This window comes from Rhipicephalus sanguineus, chromosome 2 (assembly GCF_013339695.2).
Source record: "Rhipicephalus sanguineus isolate Rsan-2018 chromosome 2, BIME_Rsan_1.4, whole genome shotgun sequence".
Lineage (NCBI taxonomy): Eukaryota > Metazoa > Arthropoda > Arachnida > Ixodida > Ixodidae > Rhipicephalus > Rhipicephalus sanguineus.
Window position 1 is genome coordinate 106,007,994 of NC_051177.1, and position 18,648 is coordinate 106,026,641.

An 18,648-nucleotide genomic window follows, 5' to 3' on the forward strand; every position below is an offset into this window, starting at 1 on the left:
AGAGCACAAGACACACAGCCTCCCGTTCCTCCCCCCTCCCCCCCCCCCCACCTGCCCCCTTCTTTCCTTGAGATAAGCGCACGAAGGCGACCACGCCCTGTTGGGCGAAGAGCCTCGGCGTTCGCAGGAGCGGGGCGACGACCTTTAAAGCACGCCCAGCGCCCAGCGCGCACATCGTGCCATCTCGCTTGTGAGTAAGAAAGCACGCTGAAGTAAATGGTGTAAATGGTGTATATAAATAGCTCGCCGTTAGCATGCTGAAAGACGCTACTCTCAGTGTCTTAGCCGTCTAACGCCGCGCGTTTCGGAGCGAGAGGTCGGCCGTTCGATTCCGCGCGTCGGAAAGTATTTCTGAAATATTTTTCTTTGTGGTATATATATATATATATATATATATATATATATATATATATATATATATATATATATATATACACATATACATACACGGTGTATGACGACGGCTACGGCAAAAATCAGCCGAGACTGTCCATATAATTGCTCTCGGAATAAAACAAAGAAAACCGAAGGAGCAGATGAAGGGCGTATTAGCCTGAAAAAAGCTTCCACTCCGGATAAACTTAGACGGACTGAAAACATAACACCGTTAAATCGAAAACAATGCAAAAAAATACAGAAATATCAGCTCTGACAAGACCAAAGCAAGACATCGTGTTGTTTGTTTCTGCAGACAGAAACGTGATACGTTTTTGTCTGAGAACAAAAGAAGACTTAATCGGCTCCAGAGCGCTTCTCGTAGAACAAGTATCGTTGTCATTGTAAATCTATGCGACTGTGTAGAAATGAGTCACACACTAAAGGCGGGAAACATACAGCGATTACGTTGCACTCATATTCTCTGTAAACACTCTAAGTAAACACTCGTGCTTGATCGACGTTGTGGACGAGTCGCGTGTATGCATAAATGAAACCTGACCCGGGATACACTTTTCGGACACAGTCACCCACACTTGCCAAACGATGTTTGGATAAGTGAAGGGGTATTTGTAGACACGCTATACAAATAAAACAGTGTGCGGAGTCTTTACGGCTGCAGCATACACATGTAAGGGAATTATGTCTGGAAAGACCTAAACGCAACATTTTTCTTCTTGTAAAGTGTGCGTTTCTCCTTGAGTGTTCATGTCTGTATTAAGAAGGAATCTTCCTTTACAAGATCACGGCCTTACACAATGGGGAGATTCTTAACTACCGAAGCTGAAAGGGGCGGCCCCGGTGTTTATCACTGGGTTTATCACAGAGCCATCCAACTCTCTGAAGGTCGATAACCAGTGAAGCTGTGTAGCACACGGCACTGGCGACACTGAATTTGGACGAAAGGTACAGAAAGACACAGAATTTTCATGACAGGCCCAGAAAGGTATACAGAAGGTCCCTTTTTAACGTAGCATATGCTCCGTTAAGTTTTCTATCTGAGAAGCATGCGTCTTTTTGTCGTGACATGCGTCGTCTTCTCCGGCTTGCCGCATGCGCTTGGCGTTTCGCGCACGGCTTTGACGGGCCATTTGAGTAGCACGCGCAGTTTTCTCGCATACTTCGTTTCACAACACTTTAGTGGACCAGTGGTGAGTAGTTAGGTCTGCCCAATTTCAGTGGCACATACGTTTTTGCCGCGAACGATTTCTAGGCCCTACTCGGACATTTGAAACTTTTAGGCCGGTCTGATGGCTAAGCCTTGCCTCATTTATTAGTGGACCCGAACTGGGGTTTGTTTATATTTAATAAGCTTGTTCTCTCTCTCATTTTTAGTGGAACAGTGGAGGGTAGTGAGGATTGTCCAATTTCTTTGGTACAAACCTGCCCTATAGGGACAACTTGCCTATACGGACAACCGTTTCGCCTCGGCATATGCGTCTTCACTGTGAAAGTGTGACAGCCTCTGCTTACATGAGTGCTCACATTTTTAATGAAACGACTTACGTTTGATCATTTCATAAACAACTTCCGCAATGAGTGATTCAGGTCACAGTAGGGTCTTTCCGAAAATTCATTTTCATAAATCAAAATCTTCATGAATTGCTCGACAGAGTTTTTTTTTCTTTCTACAGTACCATTGACTACAATAAAACGAAGCACAGTGCATGTATCGTCACCGCTAGAAATGTATCGGCAAGCCAAGGGCGCAAGTAGTAGTGGAAGACGAATTTTACCAGATAAAAAATTCGTGTAGCACATGTTGACAAACACGCGCAACTAAGCCCAACAGCCATGTAATACACATAAATATTCGTTATACGCATAAGCTAGTCTACGGTAAGACTGACTCTTCTTACCGCTATCAGCGCTTAGAATTAAAAGTAAAGGTTTCGAAGCAGTATGTGCCCTACACTGCAAACGCAAACTAGCCGAATTAGGCGTTTTAAGGGCTACAATCCTCCTTAATACTACCTTCATCTGGACAGTACTACCTTAGGGTGTAATGAGGTGGGTGTAATAAAGTTCTGCGTCCTCAATTTTACTTCGTTAAGAAATTATGTGGAAGAATGGAGGTAAATTCACTATCTGACGCCATTTGTCGAATGGAGTTAGAGGAACGAAAAACTCCCATCTCATTTCCTCTGGCATGTTTTCTCTTTTTTTTTTTCCGAGGCTTTCCATAATGCCTTCAGTGCTGGCGGGCATGTATGCAGCTGTGCGGGGGAAAGAAAAGAAAGAGGCGGCATGCTTCAGCGCACTAAAAATCCCTTGCACAGATAGCCCAGAGAAAGAGATATACGAGACCCTCCGAACGGCTGAAGAGGAAGCGAGGAAGCCCTTTGGCCTTGGCGGCTGCAGCCCCTGCAGCCTACTGCGGCCCGCCTCCGCCAGGTCAAAAGCAAGCCAGACGAGGCGCTACCAAAGTGAAATGGCACAAAGCTTCGCGCCGCATGCGCGCGCGAAGAAAAAAAAAAAAACTGAAAGAAAGAAAGAAACGTGAGGAGGGAGTCGTTCCCGCGCCCGCGGCGGCGCGATCGTCGTAGCTAAGCCGGCTAGGCCTTGTGAACGCCACTTGTCAAGTGATCAGCTGTGTCGGTCGTGTGTGCGCGTTTTGTGCCCGCAGCCTCACTGTGTTCTCGCCGCTGGATGTGATATGCGTGGTTTGACGACAGTGCGACATGCTGCGCTGCGAGTGCGATAATCGCGACGGCCTGTCGACTCAAGCGAGCGTGCCGCTGTGCATTACCAAGCAGATGATGGGCACCCTGCGTGCTCGGCACAGTCAGGAACAAAAATGGTAAGTAATACTGATGTTCTCTCTCTTTGCGAGCCCTTATCGTCGCTTATGCACCTGTAGATGACCTTCTGCACATTGCGTCGCTTGAAAAGTGCAATGAAAAGCAAAAAAAAAAAAGAAAGAAAAGAAAATCGGCATGTCAAGCTTGCGAAATGCCCGCCAACGCACCATGAGCGTGGCATGTAACCCATGCCGTACATTACACGCATGTCATTCATTGTTTCCATGTTACCAGCTGTCATTTATGTACGTCATACAGTCACGTCACGCTATACCAATCTTGGTATGATAATATCAAGTTAGAGAACCGGACGCGAGTGCACCAGGCTCCATGCCGTAAATGACATACATGTCGTTATTTTCATGTTACTATATGTCATTTATGTTCGTCGCACAATCACGTCACGCTATATCAATTTAGGTGAATGTCAAGCTATCGAACCGGCCGCGAGCGCACCATGAGCGTGGCGTGTGTACATGACATGCATGTCATTATTTTCATGTTGCCAGCTGTCATTTATGTTGGACGTACAGTCACACTGCACAATACCAATTTTGGTGTATATGAAGCAGGCGAAACGGCCACTAGCGCCCCGAGACCATGTTGTCAAAATAACGCCATACATGACAAGCGTGTCGTGATTTGCACGTTAGAAACTGTCGTTTATGTGCGTCATACACTCTTGTGACGCCATACGTATTTTGGTAAATATCAAGTTAACGAAACAGTCGCAAGAGAACCAAGAGAGTGACGTGTAAATCATGTCGTTAATGAAATGCATATCATGATTTTCAAGTTAAGACCCATCATTTATGTTCTTCATGCAGTCGTGTCATGCCACACAAATTTTGGCATACATCCCATTAACGAAACACCCACACGAGCTATGAGTCGTAGGCGGCTAGATAGATAGGTAGATAGATTGCTTCGAATTTAAGTCGTTAAACTCGGATAGCAATGATGTGTGATGCATGTTTTGGAACTTCTGTGAATATCACTCATGCTTCATACGACCAGTCAATCGACCCAGGAGTGCGCCCTGATGAAGTTGTTTGCACGATATAATTTTCTTGCATGCGATAAAGCATGAATGAGGCATGATGCTCTCAGGGAATATACATTAGAGCAAAAGGCCACGGTTATCACATTGTCACATGATGGAATGTGCATAAAGGACAACTTTGTTTGCGATTTATTCTTTTCTCCAACTTCATTTGTTTTGTTTTAATCCTTCGTCATCGTGTCAATTTGCGCACATTGACATGTGACAAGACCGTGCACTCTCATTTTGCAGCATCTACCTTGGATGCAGTCAACTACCCTGGACATCTTTCTCCCGCCATGCAACTGTGAGAACCCACCGAAGCACAGATTGTCAGGAAGTGAAAAGACTTTTCGGCAACAATTTTGCATTGCGCACTCTGCCCGTCTCCTCAAAATAGCATATTAAGGTACATAAGCACTGTACCTTCATACATATGCATCAAGGAACAGTGAAATAGCATATCAAGGTACATTAACATCATTAGCTTGGATTCATTTAGCTAGAACGAATAAATCATGTTAAAGCTATACAATGACGGCCATATCATGTGACAGACATCTGCTAAGTGCAGTGTGTATTGTGAAGCACATGCGTTTTATGGTATTGAATGAATGGATAAATGTTTATTCCAGCAAAATACAGGAAATGGGCCTCAAGTGAAAAGCGACAATGGTAGCTTGAGAAGTGCACAAGGCCCAGTAGAGCAAAAAGAGAGACAGAGCAGCAGAAACGTGTGCACGTTCAAAGGCAAAACATATACGCATACAAAAAGAAACAGGTAAGACAAAGCGGAAGAAACGTGCACATTCAAAGGCAAAACACCTACGCCATCTGCAAAATGACAAAATCAAAAAGGGTGAACATTTACGCTAGTGAATACAATGAAAATCAGAAAACAGAAAAGAAGGAACGGCCATTCAACGGCATGGAAGGAATGCAACTTCATTGGTCACGTATCAACAGTGGAATTTGCCAAGGTTACATGTGCATATTCTTAGCCATTAGGAGATGTGCAAGGCTAATTTAATCGCATTGATATAAGTCAGCTGTTGAGTCTGTTGAATCAGATTGTTGAATCATCTTGTTTATTCCCTCTCGTTAATTTGCTGTTTTGCATTATGTTGCCATAGTTTTCAAGGTCAATACATAGTATCATGACTGTTGACACAATTTGACAAGGTGAAAGCGCTGTTATTGTGCCCAGGCCTTAGTTTATCCTCACTAGAAGTGCGCTGTTTATTTTTTCCATGGTTCAGTGCCAAGTATCCCAATCTTCACTCCTAAACAGAGTAGGTGCGGTTAATCAATACCTTGCTAACATTCACAACCCTTTTAAAGTGTACTTATAATGATAACTTTACTGACATCAAAAACTACCCACATAATGGTAAACATGGCAAGAGTACACTTCTGGTGGTGTTTCGCATTTTTTTTACATCCATTTGTTTTTCGCCCTGTGCACACGAAGTGAAACGCTCACAAGGAAATACTTAGCAGCATCTCAATTTTGTATTTATTTCGTGTTTTGACAAAATGTCTGCAATAAGGATAGTCAAGTGCGAATCTTCGGTAAGACATTCATTTTTATGTATACAGAAATCTTAGTGGACTTCTTTTTTGTGTAATTTTCAGGAATACACTTCTGGCAAAGCAGCAAGTGTTGCTTGCCCACCAGTCTGTGTTCAAGTCAAGTGTATTGTGGGCATGAGTGTCGGCAGGATTTTGTCTTGGGGGTGCAAGGCGGCGTAACGTGTCGGCCTGGTGAGCAGGAGAGCATTGGTGTAGCTTGGGTGGGGTCAAGTGCTGGTGTGTCTTGATGGCGGCAGGTGCCCTTTGTGCAAACCCCTGCCGACACCCATGATTGTGGGAACACCTTGATGTGCCTCACTTTACACTATGTCGAACAGCTCATACATCTTACCACATTTAGGCCAACACTGGTATTGATGCAGAGTGTTATGCGCAATACTGCGTGCAACCTTTCTGATATCATGTGCATTTGAAAATTTCGCATTGTTTAAAAAGACGCTGAGTGGACCCAGTGTTATTCAGCAAACATAAGTCTTAACAGGGGCAGTTGGGCGAGTTGGTGTATATTCATAGTTAAAGAGGGTGCACAAAAATCACAGCACAGAGAAATGAAGGGGACAGGATGACGTGCTACTAGCAACTGAAGTTTAATCAAAACCACAGAAAGATGTAAACACACAGTACGAAAAAATTACAAGACTAAACAATCACACATCCACAGAGGAATGAAGGGGGCAGACAGGACAATGCGCTACAAGTAACTGAAGTGTAATCAAAACCACAGAGAGATATAAACACACATGACTAAAAAAGCCGCACATGTTCAACTTCAGTTGTTAGTAGTGTGTCGTTCCGTCCCCTTTGTTGCTATGTGTTCCGATTTCGTTTTCACGTTTTCCTTACCTATGAACTGAACTCCTGGCTGTTTCACAGTCTCTATATATGTGTGGTCAATTTTTATTCATCCTCATGGCATATCAAGTCCTAGGATCCAATGTGTAAAGCGACCAGTCACTATTTACAGGAATTTTTTTATTTAGTGCCTGTGATTGCCTAATTGCAAGTTGACGTTGCAGCCATGGTGCTTGGATTATTTTCAATGTGGTAATTATGCGTAAGCCATCAAGTGAGGAATTAAGGATGAACTTTTGAGTTACAGATGGCACTAGCTGGCATAAAAAGATTGAAGCATGGCTGTACTTGTTATGCATATTAGAAGTATTGGTACATTGCAGTCATGTGATTATGCCGACAAGTTCCCAAGCACACTTCCAGAAATTTACGATGGCTTCCAGGTATCTGTGAGTAAATATGTACAGCAACATATGAAGGCAACCTTGCAATTTTGTGGGCATTGATGAATGCTTTTATGCACCTTGGTAAGTGGACCTACAGTCAACACCACAGGTCTATTTTGGGCTTTTTTGTAGGAAACTCAACTCCAAAATCATGTGCGGCATGTTTTGATGCCATAGGGCAAACTAATGCAATAAAAAACTGTACAACTGCCTGTCTACATGGTTTCATATTTCCCAAAAGTGATGCTAGCCTTATTGTACTAATTAGTTGCCTTCGTGTGTAGGCTGACACCAAGTTCCTTGGGTAGCTTATTTTTTTGGATTATACTTACATACTGGCACGGTGAAGTGCACACGTTAGTGCGCATCGTGATGAGATTTTACACCCTACTTTCGTATTGCTTTACTGCTGTGAATTATGTATAGTGCTTAGGCTGTACTGTATATGTTGTTTCACGTGTTCAGTTTTGGGAGTAGGTTCTGTGCACGACGATGGAAATATATACCTATATCCTTACATTGACACGAGAATTGCTGCTGTTTTGATTCCAATAAAATGTTGCAACCACTGGTTCTTGTATCAATTGAAGTATGACTACCTGTCGTGCATGCAAATTGAAGAAATGAAGTTGCGCTTGCAAAACAGATTGCTGAAACACTGCCTGCTCAATGTAACTGCTTGTGTTTTATTACCAAACACTTTGAACAGATGATTCACAGATTATGACACATTGTAGAAGATAGGCAACAGAAAGACAGAAAGTCATCACTGTGTTCTAACGTAGATTGGGTGATCTTTTATCAATAGTAGCATAATTGAAGGTTGCTGTTGTATAAATAAAGTTTAACGTAGTGTGCAGGTGGACGAGGGAGTGCACATATGATAGTTTTTCCAGTTTTCTGCATATTTACTACAGTCCTCGTGCTTCTGTGTTACGCTTGTGAAATTCTGAATTGCAAACAAGCCAACCTCTCTGCTGCTGTGGTGAAGTAATTCAACAGAACCATATTTTCACAAGAACAGCTGTTCCATTGAGGAAGAGGTTAATGCTTTTTTTTAATGGGTACTGCATCATCTGTCTGAGGGGAGGGCCAAGTACACATGGACGTTCACAAGAGAGAAGTGCAAGTACATTAACTTTTTTGTTTTGTGGGAGACCTGTCACTGGTAAAGAAGGTTGTCCTTGACCTTGGGGCACGCGTTAGGCATTCGCTTTAACGCGGTGGCGTGATGCTTACTAATAATAGCTAATTAGTAAGAAATGTAGGTAGTATCCGAGTATGGAAGCAAATAAATACTGAATATGCGTTATAGAGAATCACTGAATGCCGTGCTAAAGCGTGCATTGCGAATAAGCGCTAATTGCGGAAATAGATAAGCGTTCAGCTGCTCAGAAGGCGCTGCTCGCGGCTGTACGCGCGCATTCAACGCACTTCATATGCGAACGCAGGCGGTCCGCGCTAAAGGGTGCATTGCGAATAAGCGCTAATTGCGGAAACAGATTTTTGTTCAGCTGCTCAGAGCGCGCTGCTGCCCCTGCGTGCAGCTCACGGCAGTACGCGCGCATTAAATGCACTTAATGTAGGCGCGTTACAATGTTCTTCTAAGTCGGGCATCTGCGTGTGTAACTTTCATATGAGAACGCAGGCGGTCTTCGAACCGCTCATAACACGCTGCCGCATCTGGACGCGCGCAGTTCGCGGCTGCAGAAATAACGAAAATTGCTCCACAGCATACGCTCATGGAATGCACATACGTTCGCTCATCTGAAGATACCTTTGTCACGCTGGTATTCACGAATTTAGCGCGAGCGAAGAGGGCACACGTTTATAATTTTTCTAGCGGCACGACACGGTGAACCGGAGAATTCGCAGCCGAGGGTGTTTACGTCGATCGGCTCGGCCTGCATGACGCCCCACAAATGATGTATTGACCTTCCGCAAGAGCTAACACACGCCGATGGTACAAGAACAGAAGTTCGAAGTTGTGCCGACGGGTTACCAGCCGCTTTGTACATGCATTGGTACATATATAAGCCCACGAAAAAAGCAAGCTTTCTAGTGGTGGCGCTGTGGTGTAATGGTTACAGTGCTTGCTTTGAGTGCGTGTAGTCGCGAGTTCGATTCCTTTGTCGTGCGTACTTTTATGCAAATGTCATGTCTGTGCATAAATACTTTGATGTCCATTTTCTATTATGTGCTAGTGATGAATAGTAGCGGAAATTGGCCGGTAAACGTAATGTGCTGCCCAAAATATACTTTTTTTTTTTCATTTCGCGACCGCTCTAGGGCCTCGTATAAAAGGAGGCTTTAACAGCTCTCAAAAGAAGTAGAAAAACTCTCAATGCGCTCTGTTCAAGCCCCCAAAATGGCTTACATAAAAACACCAACTTTACCTCCAAAAGGAGGCTTTAAAAGCTCTCAAAAGAACCAGAAAAACTTCCAATGCGCTCCGTTCAAGCCCTCAAAATGAGTTCAATAAAAACACAAATTTACCTCCTTAGTTCCGTCTAATCACTCCCTTAAAGGATGTAAATAAAACCTCCTTTTGAACCTCTTTTTGAAGGGGGTTCTGCGTAGTACCTTTTGGATGCACGTTATGCGTCGAGCCCGAAACTCCCTAAAAGGCTCAAACCCGTTTGCAGTGTACTATGGGATACCTGTATGCAGCTGTCCCTAAAACCGCAATAAACGCGACTTTGATAGCGTATCGAACAGATTAACACAGTCAGCGTTGTCGTTATGGGTAAGCCCGATGTTAATACATTTAGCATGTGGTTTATTCCATACAATCATTAATCAGGTTTTGTAATCAGCTATCGTCTCTCCTTTCAGTCGTCTTAATAATCTGGGTACATTTTTATTTGTATAAATGCGTATCATTTTTTATCGATATTACCATCTGCGAGGCCGTGCCTTCCGACAAATAAGGTTTTAGGCTTGAGTTTACTCGGACAGCTCCGTCAGTGGATTATATAGCCTGTGGGGTCTGTTGCGATAAACGCCGCCGCTCTCGGAACACACGGAGACAGTTCACGCGGTCGGGCAACAAATGGGGACGTTTATTAAACACTTTAAATATGGCGAGCTCGCGGGCCGAATTAGTAAACGTAACACGCTGAACTTATGCGCTGACAATGAATACTGGAAAACAACACGCACACTCACGACAATATAAGACAATACAATAAAACATAAGACATACATAAGACAACATAATACAATACAAATGCGGCGCCGCAGATGCACGACTCACCACGAGGGTCCGAGGGCAGCGAGCCGCGGTACCATCCCCGGACCCACCGCGAGGAGACGTCCTTCCGCGCGCGCTGCCACACCCCAAAAGAGACTCACTGCAGTTTCTATGCGCCGGCGTAATTTCGCGGCGGTGATGACGGCGCCACCGCGCTAAACTCGGGTTACAGACAACGCATCACTGACCTTGGACGAACGCCTCGGCTTACGCCAAGCACGTGCGTTCCAAACACAGCGGCCGCGCCCAAGCTACGGCAGTCACCTTTACAGGGGGTGATATAGCACCCCCACATCCCCCCAACCTTAAATCAAACACATATCCCGGAAACAAACTTAAAACAACAGCTACAGGAGCTCTACGAAAGAACATGTGGTGTAAATGTCCCTACAGAATGTCCGTACACTGCGACACAGCCGCTGGTCGACACCGCTGCACTGGCTTGGCCTCAGTCCCGGAACCGCAAAAGCAACGTAGCCGTCGGCGCGAGAGAGAGTCGCTCGCCGCTACGTCATCTGGTTGCGGGCAGCACTCAACGAGGGCGCCGATTTGAAGGCAGCTACGCAGGTCACGGGATGTCGACCATCGGTGAAGACGATATGCAGCAGACAGCCAGCCGCGGGTTACAACTCCCACTGCGTACACGCTCGAAGGAACGGTGCAGTCCGGCTAGCAATGACATCGGCGGTGACCGAGGTGACAAATGAAAGTGAACGGTTGCCTTTTTTTTAGTTTAATCGTGCCACGCAAGCTAAAATGAGGGAAGCTGAGTGCAACAACTCGACGCCGCGATCCAACGGGTTGTGTCTCACGTGCAACAGGCAGCTAAGCAGAGCCTTAAACCTAACGACTCGCTCGACAACAACCGGCATCCAAAACAAGCACTCGCACAGGCGCAGAAGAGGCAGCCGCGAGGAGACATCAGCTCTGTGAGGTGGCCCTAAGCGCTCGCTGCACACAGCAGCTTACCGAGCGATCGGCGCCCACCGTCCCGGACGATGTCACGACGCCCCGGCGTCGAGCCGCAATACCAGCAGCAACGACACCCGTGGCCCCTAGCCACCCGGCTACACAAGCCGCGACTCCCAGAGTCAAAAAGACAGAAGAAAACTATTTACAGAAAAAACTCGGACCACCTACGAGGCTTCTGTACTCAGTCGCTTCGGGCTTGCCTACCATTCACGTTCTCTGTGCTTCGCTCTCCCAGGATGCGGACCATGTGACTCTCGTTCCGACACTCAACGACCTTCCTAAAAATAAAAATGAACCGCCTCTGAACAGATGAAAACTTAGCGTGCTGACAAGTTCTAACACGCCACAGCAACCGATCTCCTCGCTTTGGGAAAAGCACGCCGCCGACGCTAGCGATGAAAATCCCCCCCTAGGCTTACTGTAACCTGGCTACACAAATGTTGCTCCGAACCGCGAAAACTGTCGTCCGATGCTCCAAGCGCGCCACGTTGGGCAGCCAGTGTGGGGTCTGAGCGATATAACCGCCGCCGCCCTCGGAACACACGGACACAGTTCACGCGGTCGTGCAACAAAAACGTATACGTTTAATAAACACTTTACATATATGGCGAGCTCGCCGGCCGAATTAGTAACACGTAACATGTAAACTTATACGCTGACAATGAATAATGGCAAACAACACGCACACTCAAGACAGTATAAGACATACAGTACAATATAACATAAGACATACAATAAGACAACATAATACAATACAAATGCGGCGCCGCAGATGCACGACTCACCACGAGGGTCCGAGGGCAGCGAGCCGCGGTACCGTCCCCGGACCCACCGCGAGGAGACGTCCATCCGCGCGCGCTGCCACACCCCCCAAAAAAACCTCACTGCCGTTTCTATGCGCCGGCGTAATTTCGCGGTGGCGATGCCGGCGCCACCGCGCTAAACTCGGGTTACAGACAGCGCATCACTGACCTTGGACGAGCGCCTCGGCTTACGCCAAGCACGTGCGTTCCAAACACAGCGGCCGCGCCCAAGCTACGGCAGTCGCCTTTACAGGGGGTGATATAGCACCCCCACAAGCCTGCGTCCATGAGCACACGGGTAACTCCCAGCCTTGTCTTTTTTTATTTATTTGTACTTAGAGACCCTTCGCGTCGTCCTAAATCACAGCCGCTGACAGGAGGACACACGTCAACTATTAAATAATCTCACTAATCCCGGGTGTCGATGACAGGCAAGGAGTACTCGAGCATTATATTACGCTAGATTAATAGAAACAGTGGTGCGTGGGTTTGGAAATATACGCGCTCTAATATACGTCCCTATTAACGCACACATATCCGGGACACATTACGACACACAGAGACTGAGGCGCCAGCGTTAATCCGAGTGAGTCGAGTGCCCACAACAACTGTCACCGTAACAGAAACGCGTGAGTGTGAAGGCCAAATGCGGGCGGTTCCTGCTCCGGCCCGACGAGTGCAGAGTACGGGCGCTGAATGCCTGGCGTCAGACCCCGACAAATAAGACTTCGGAGGGGCGCTTCCTTACAGAGAGCGGCTCCTCCATTCTGCTGTCCAGTTCTATCTCCATAGGTGCAAACGTGCCTTGAAGTCCATGCCGGTTGTCCTATCTCGGAAGTACATAACAAAAAGATTTCCTTTAGGTCATTAGAAGGAATGAACTACAGAACAGTTCAGTATGGTTAGGTGACGAGGCGGCACTAATGAACTCCCACTGAACGATGTCACGGGGACACTGTGCGCCTTTACTTGTCCTCCAGGGGCTCTCAGATATTAGTACGCTATAAGTTCTATGATTAGATTCTCTTCCACTTCCTTCCATTGGACGTCTTAGTATTATCCCGTCTTCTACAACACATTGTGTTTTCCTTCATTTCTTGTTGTTTTTGTCTAAAGTGCGTCAGTGTTAACTCAATGCGGAGGGTGATATAATATAAGCTTTCCACTGGAATGCAGAGATTTTTATGCGGGTGTATATGAGAGCTAACATTCCTCAAAAGGGGTCTGAAGGGGGTTAAGAGATTCCAGAGAACGGCGTGTGAAATCAAAGCAAGGGCAAATATGAAATGGGAAAGTACACTGGATACTGATATTTACACGTTATAGTACAGTCTAACTGTTTTTCAGAACACTACATAGCGCTGTCTTTCTTCCCAATATAAATTTTTAGCTTCATATGTAAGATATGCTACCGAAGAAGATACCTTATTTGATTGGCATAACGAGGCAGGCGGGCACCTGAAGTTTCAGTGAACGAAACTAAAATACTTGTGCAATTCTTGGCACTAGAACATATTGTTACTCAAGTGGCTTTTCATGATCGTAGGGCGGACACCGAAGTACATAACTGTTTGAAACAAAGTGGTAACTTATATTCGAGTTTGGCTACGTCTATGCTGTACAAAGCACATAGTACAATCAGAGGTATTTGCTGTTTTTGGTATTCTGCCCATACCTTGCCTCCGACTGAAAGTAAAGCCATTTAGTTATAGCTCCCCGACCCTTTCAGGCTGCCTGAATCAAAGCGTATCACACCAAGTTTACTGTAGAGGCTTTTCATTAGGCAGTTATGGAATAACGTACGCAGACATAGCGTTTGTTGGACGCGATAAGTGTTTTCGTCGATTAAAATTGGTATCCAAGAGGATAGCGATTGGCGCATGCGCAGTGGCGACAAATGCTAATGCAAGGCATTGCGTATACCTTTTTCTAAACTGCCTGTTAAGAAACGAAACAAAAAACAAGCAACCATGCACACAGAAGTATAGCACGTCATAGCAGCTCAGCAATGACTGCGTATACCAAGTACGTTAATTTTCTAAGTATACATAATCCTCAAAATTTTGCCACTCGCAACAGCTTCTGACTTAGCCGCAGTGTCAAGACGCAAGACGCAGCCGCGGCGGTAGCATTTCGATGAAGGCGAAATGCTAGGGGCCCGTGTACTGCGCGATGTCAATGTATGTTAAAGAACACCAGCTGGTTAAAATTGCCAGACCCCTTCACTAAGGCGTGCCTCGTAATCATATCGTGAATTTGGCACTAAAACCCCAGATATTATTATTAGGAGTTAGAACGCAAACCGGCGTTGAAAATTCGGCATGTAGGGTATAGTTAGGGCCGCGTATTGAAGGTCGTAAGTCAAACTTTAAAGGACGAGTAAAAAAAAAAGACAGTCGGTTACGTATGAACGAACGTCACGAAAATTATTTCCTTTGCACCACCGTGGGGGTGCCTGAATTCTAATTTCAATATTTTTTCCCCTTCGTTCGGCATCTTGATATCATTCTTGTCTCACCTGCGCCTCGCATTAAGCCTGGTAATGTTTATGGCAAAGCATAATAATGGTTGTTTGTGCGTGCTTCTCAAACGGTATGATACCTGCAGCGCTCAAAGGATTATCGAAGATTTTTACGCAAACTTTACAAGAAGTGACTAGGAACAGAGTAAGAGCACACAAACGGCACATATGAGCGCATATTTGCGCTCATATGTGCCGTTTGTGGTCACACAAAAACAGAGAGAGGGCGAGCAGCCACTTTGAACTTTGAATCAAAGGGCGCGGTCGCGATCGCTGGCGCGCGCGCTATCTCGAAAGCCATCACAGCGGGCGGCTCGTATACCCTTCTACGGGCTGCGCTCTCAACGCGAAGTGATTATGAGGAGAGCATCTCTCCCTGGAGCGGCCGTATTTTCGTACACCAGCGTTTTGTATACAAAACGCTAACTATAGTTACGCGAGATCGGGTACAAAACAGTTAGCTGCCAGCCTGACTTTGTGTAACACTACAATTTGTTGCTATCGCATTCATTGCTTCGCCCTTGCGGTGAAACTGCAACTTCTTTTGCGCACACAGTAGTGCGCACAAAAGTTACGACATTTGCCTTTTGGAATTATTCAAAATATTTGATGAACTGAAAGTAAGAATTCGCATTTATCGGCGGTGTTTTTGCTATATCTGCAACTAAGGTTCACGTTCATAGACACCTATTTTTACCCGTTGAAAAGAAAATTTCTGTCGCAATGATTTAACGCGACATCGTCAAAGAGCCCGTGTGGCAGAAATTCTGTTGCTGGTGTCGGCGTCGTTGCTTGTGAGCGAAAAATCATTGTCCGTGAGTGAAAAATCTCCGTGGTTGCAAATGTTAAAAAATGATGTGCCCGAAGTCGAATCGAACCCAGGCCTTCGGCGCGGCAAGCTACGTTCTACCACGGAGCTACATAAATGCTGTGAACTGCACTGAAAATACCTTTTGTGCTGCACAAACATACGCGTCTTTTGTAACGGCGTAACAGTACGAGATGTAATATCGCAGTAAAACATGGGACAAGGGTACATTGTCATCGGGCGTCACACCATGTGAACTGCATAACGAGTTGGTGGCTTAAAGCCGGCCACCCATAACAAAAGGCACACACATTACTGCGCGTATTCCCTTACGAACACGTAGTGGGTGCATCGCAACTTTAAAAAAAGTATCATGCGCGTAATTGCCGCTGGTTTAAGGCATGACACCCATTACAAAGGGCACACAGATTAGTGCGCGTATACTCTTACACATACGTAGGGGGTACACTGTAGTCATAAAGGTGCTGTTGAAGAGCGTGGAACCTTTACCTCTACTACAGTTTGTCGTGTGTGTGTTTTGTGTGTGTTGTGTGTTGTGTGTGTTGTGTGCTGTGTGTGTTATGTGTGTATTTTGTCTGTGTTGTGTGTGTGGCTGGCTGGGCGAATGAACACAATGACAAGCGAAACGGACAGCGATTACGATGGGGCCGGATATTGTTATCGCATTCAACTCTTACAAGCGAAGCCTAAGCGTCCCCCAATTTTTTATTTGCACATGTAGAACCACGCTAAATATTTTGCAAACAGCATCTCTTTCATTTGCCTGTATCTTTGTTCGGTAGTGAATTTTCATGCTGGCGTGAAGCTCGATCAGCTTAGTTGCCTCACAAAGGCGCAAGACACTTGCAAGGGGATACATTCTTAGGAACATTTCGGTTCTAGAACTTTAAATTTATCTGAGTAGTTGTACACATTTCAATTCAAGGATCATTAGAGTTATGTAGCGCGCCAGTAACCGGGACAGCTTTTCATCAAAAGCTGACGTAACTATTCATTTCTTTTTATTGCAGAATACACACGATGTCTCGCTGTCCTTTCAGCAGCTCAGCTGGCGCATTTGTTAGAGCATCGATTCTCGATGGGTGCAAATCAACCTTAAGGGCTAACCTTTCCATTTCGACTATGCCAATAAACTTCGAGACAACCGGAGATTTTTCGTGAGCAAAGATTTGTTGCTGGGAAACACGCTTCACGAGGCGGACCGCGTGTTGGGTGTCGGCCTTGGCGCTCAGAACATGTTTGACTCTGGAGTGATCGACATAATCAAGTTTCTGGCTCAACAGAAGGGCAGTCGGGTAGAGAAGGCCATCCAATACTTACGGACCATCATAAACCTCGACGATGAGGCCACCTCCCGTTCCGAGGAATTAGAGAAACTGAAGAAGTTGTCCGCTCGTGGTGGGTTTTAATGCCCCATGCTACAGTACGCGAAGGACGCAGCCAAGGGCGGCGTGAAAGTCCGATATACGGTGCTGGCCGAAGAGTATATGCACGTCTCCGAGGGCTCCGACGATGACGGGATAGCCACGTACGCCGACGACCTGCTTGCGCTGACGGGTAACGCGACAGGCCAGAGTTCAAAGACAGTACTTTCGCACACCTCAATGGATTACATGGCTTCGTTCGCGAGATGAGGTTATGGCTGAACGCATTGTCAAGTATATTTTGTTGTGTATACGCTTAACGAGCATAGTGCGTGCGACTGAAATACCCTCAATATCATTTGTGGTTGACGACGTGGAGGAAGAGCAATTGGATCCCACGCATTGTGGAAATGAATTTCATGCTAAGGATTCGGGGTGTCGTCTGTGCCGCATTTCCTTTTTTTTTCTGTGAACCAAGTGTTTGAGGTGCCTTGGCGTATTCGTGTATTTTGAGTATTTTTGCGCATTTAGTGGGATTACCTGACACATCGATTTACACTGACGCCAAAAGACAGCTTACGGTGCGACGTAACGTCGGTGTTCACGTCAGAGCACAGGTGTCATTTTTATCGGAACGAGGTGCATGATACGGCGCGATGACGTTCACATCACAACTAGTCATCGCAGGCCTATTTGTAGTATTATTAGTATTATGCCTCGGCAACCACTCACTGTGGTTTGCCGAGGCATAATACTACATGTGTAATGTTTATTACATTGTACATCTGTAATGTTATTACATTGTTAATGCGGATAGGCAACACTACAACCACAAATGAGGTTGAGCCGACATACGTCTGTACAGGGTCATTTTCCGAAGCGTTTCAAGCACAGGCAGGCGTTGCTCTGTGACAGAATATACTCCGCTGCCAAGCAAAATGTCTGGACTCGATTCTGGCTCGAGCGCTAATCTTTATCCTTTGTGCCTATTTAGATTTCTCGCTCTTTGGCCACCCCGCCGACGGCGGCACTGGATTTTCAGCGACACGGTTTCCTTGACGCTATATCGCTACATTTCTAAAGCTTATTCTCGCCGTTCCTGTGCTGATATAGACTGCAAATCACTGGTAGTGCATACACGCATTCCACGGGCCGTGGTATGCGGGTATATGCCGCACGTAAACAATAGACATGTCATGTTATTCATGCCATTGCCTGTTAATTGTGTTCATTGTACACTCATGTCCTCGCATGCCAATTTTGTTATATATCAGGTTAAGGAGGCGACCACCAGAGCACCCAGACGTAGGCGGATAGATAGATAGATAGATAGATATAGATAGATAGATAGATAGATAGATAGATAGATAGATAGATAGATAGATAGATAGATAGATAGATAGATAGATAGATAGATAGATAGATAGATAGATAGATAGATAGATAGATAGATAGATAGATAGATAGATAGATAGATAGACAGAAACGCACAAAGCGGTTTTGGTTCGCTAACAAATGCTTCCCATTTAACAGAGCACGGGACGCTGTCCTGTACGGTGCTGTATGTCAAAGTAACCGCAATAATATACTATATATGCGCTCGTTCGTAGCAGATAACGTGTTTCTTTGTTGGCATTCTCGAATTTCCCTGTAAAAGTTCCAGGAGGTACATAAAGCACACGAGCTACGCTGTCAGATAAGAACTGACGGCAAACCTTGAATGTTTTCAAGATGTCTAGTCGTATTTCTTCTGCCCAAGAGTGGCCTTTGTGCACGGAAACCGAAAAGGAAGCTGTT

At 45.6% G+C, this 18,648-nt stretch overlaps 1 protein-coding gene across 1 annotated transcript in view; it reads left to right on the forward strand.

Moving 5' to 3' along the window:
• The window catches only part of LOC119381788 (uncharacterized), a 38,141-nt gene extending 21,245 nt beyond the window's left edge, over nt 1-16,896 (forward strand). Inside the window, exon 2 of the mRNA XM_037649548.1 lies at nt 16,655-16,896. Within this exon, the coding sequence (XP_037505476.1) occupies nt 16,655-16,896 (242 nt within the window). The remainder of the gene's footprint in view (nt 1-16,654) is intronic.
• Nucleotides 16,897-18,648: the final 1,752 nt, after the last annotated feature.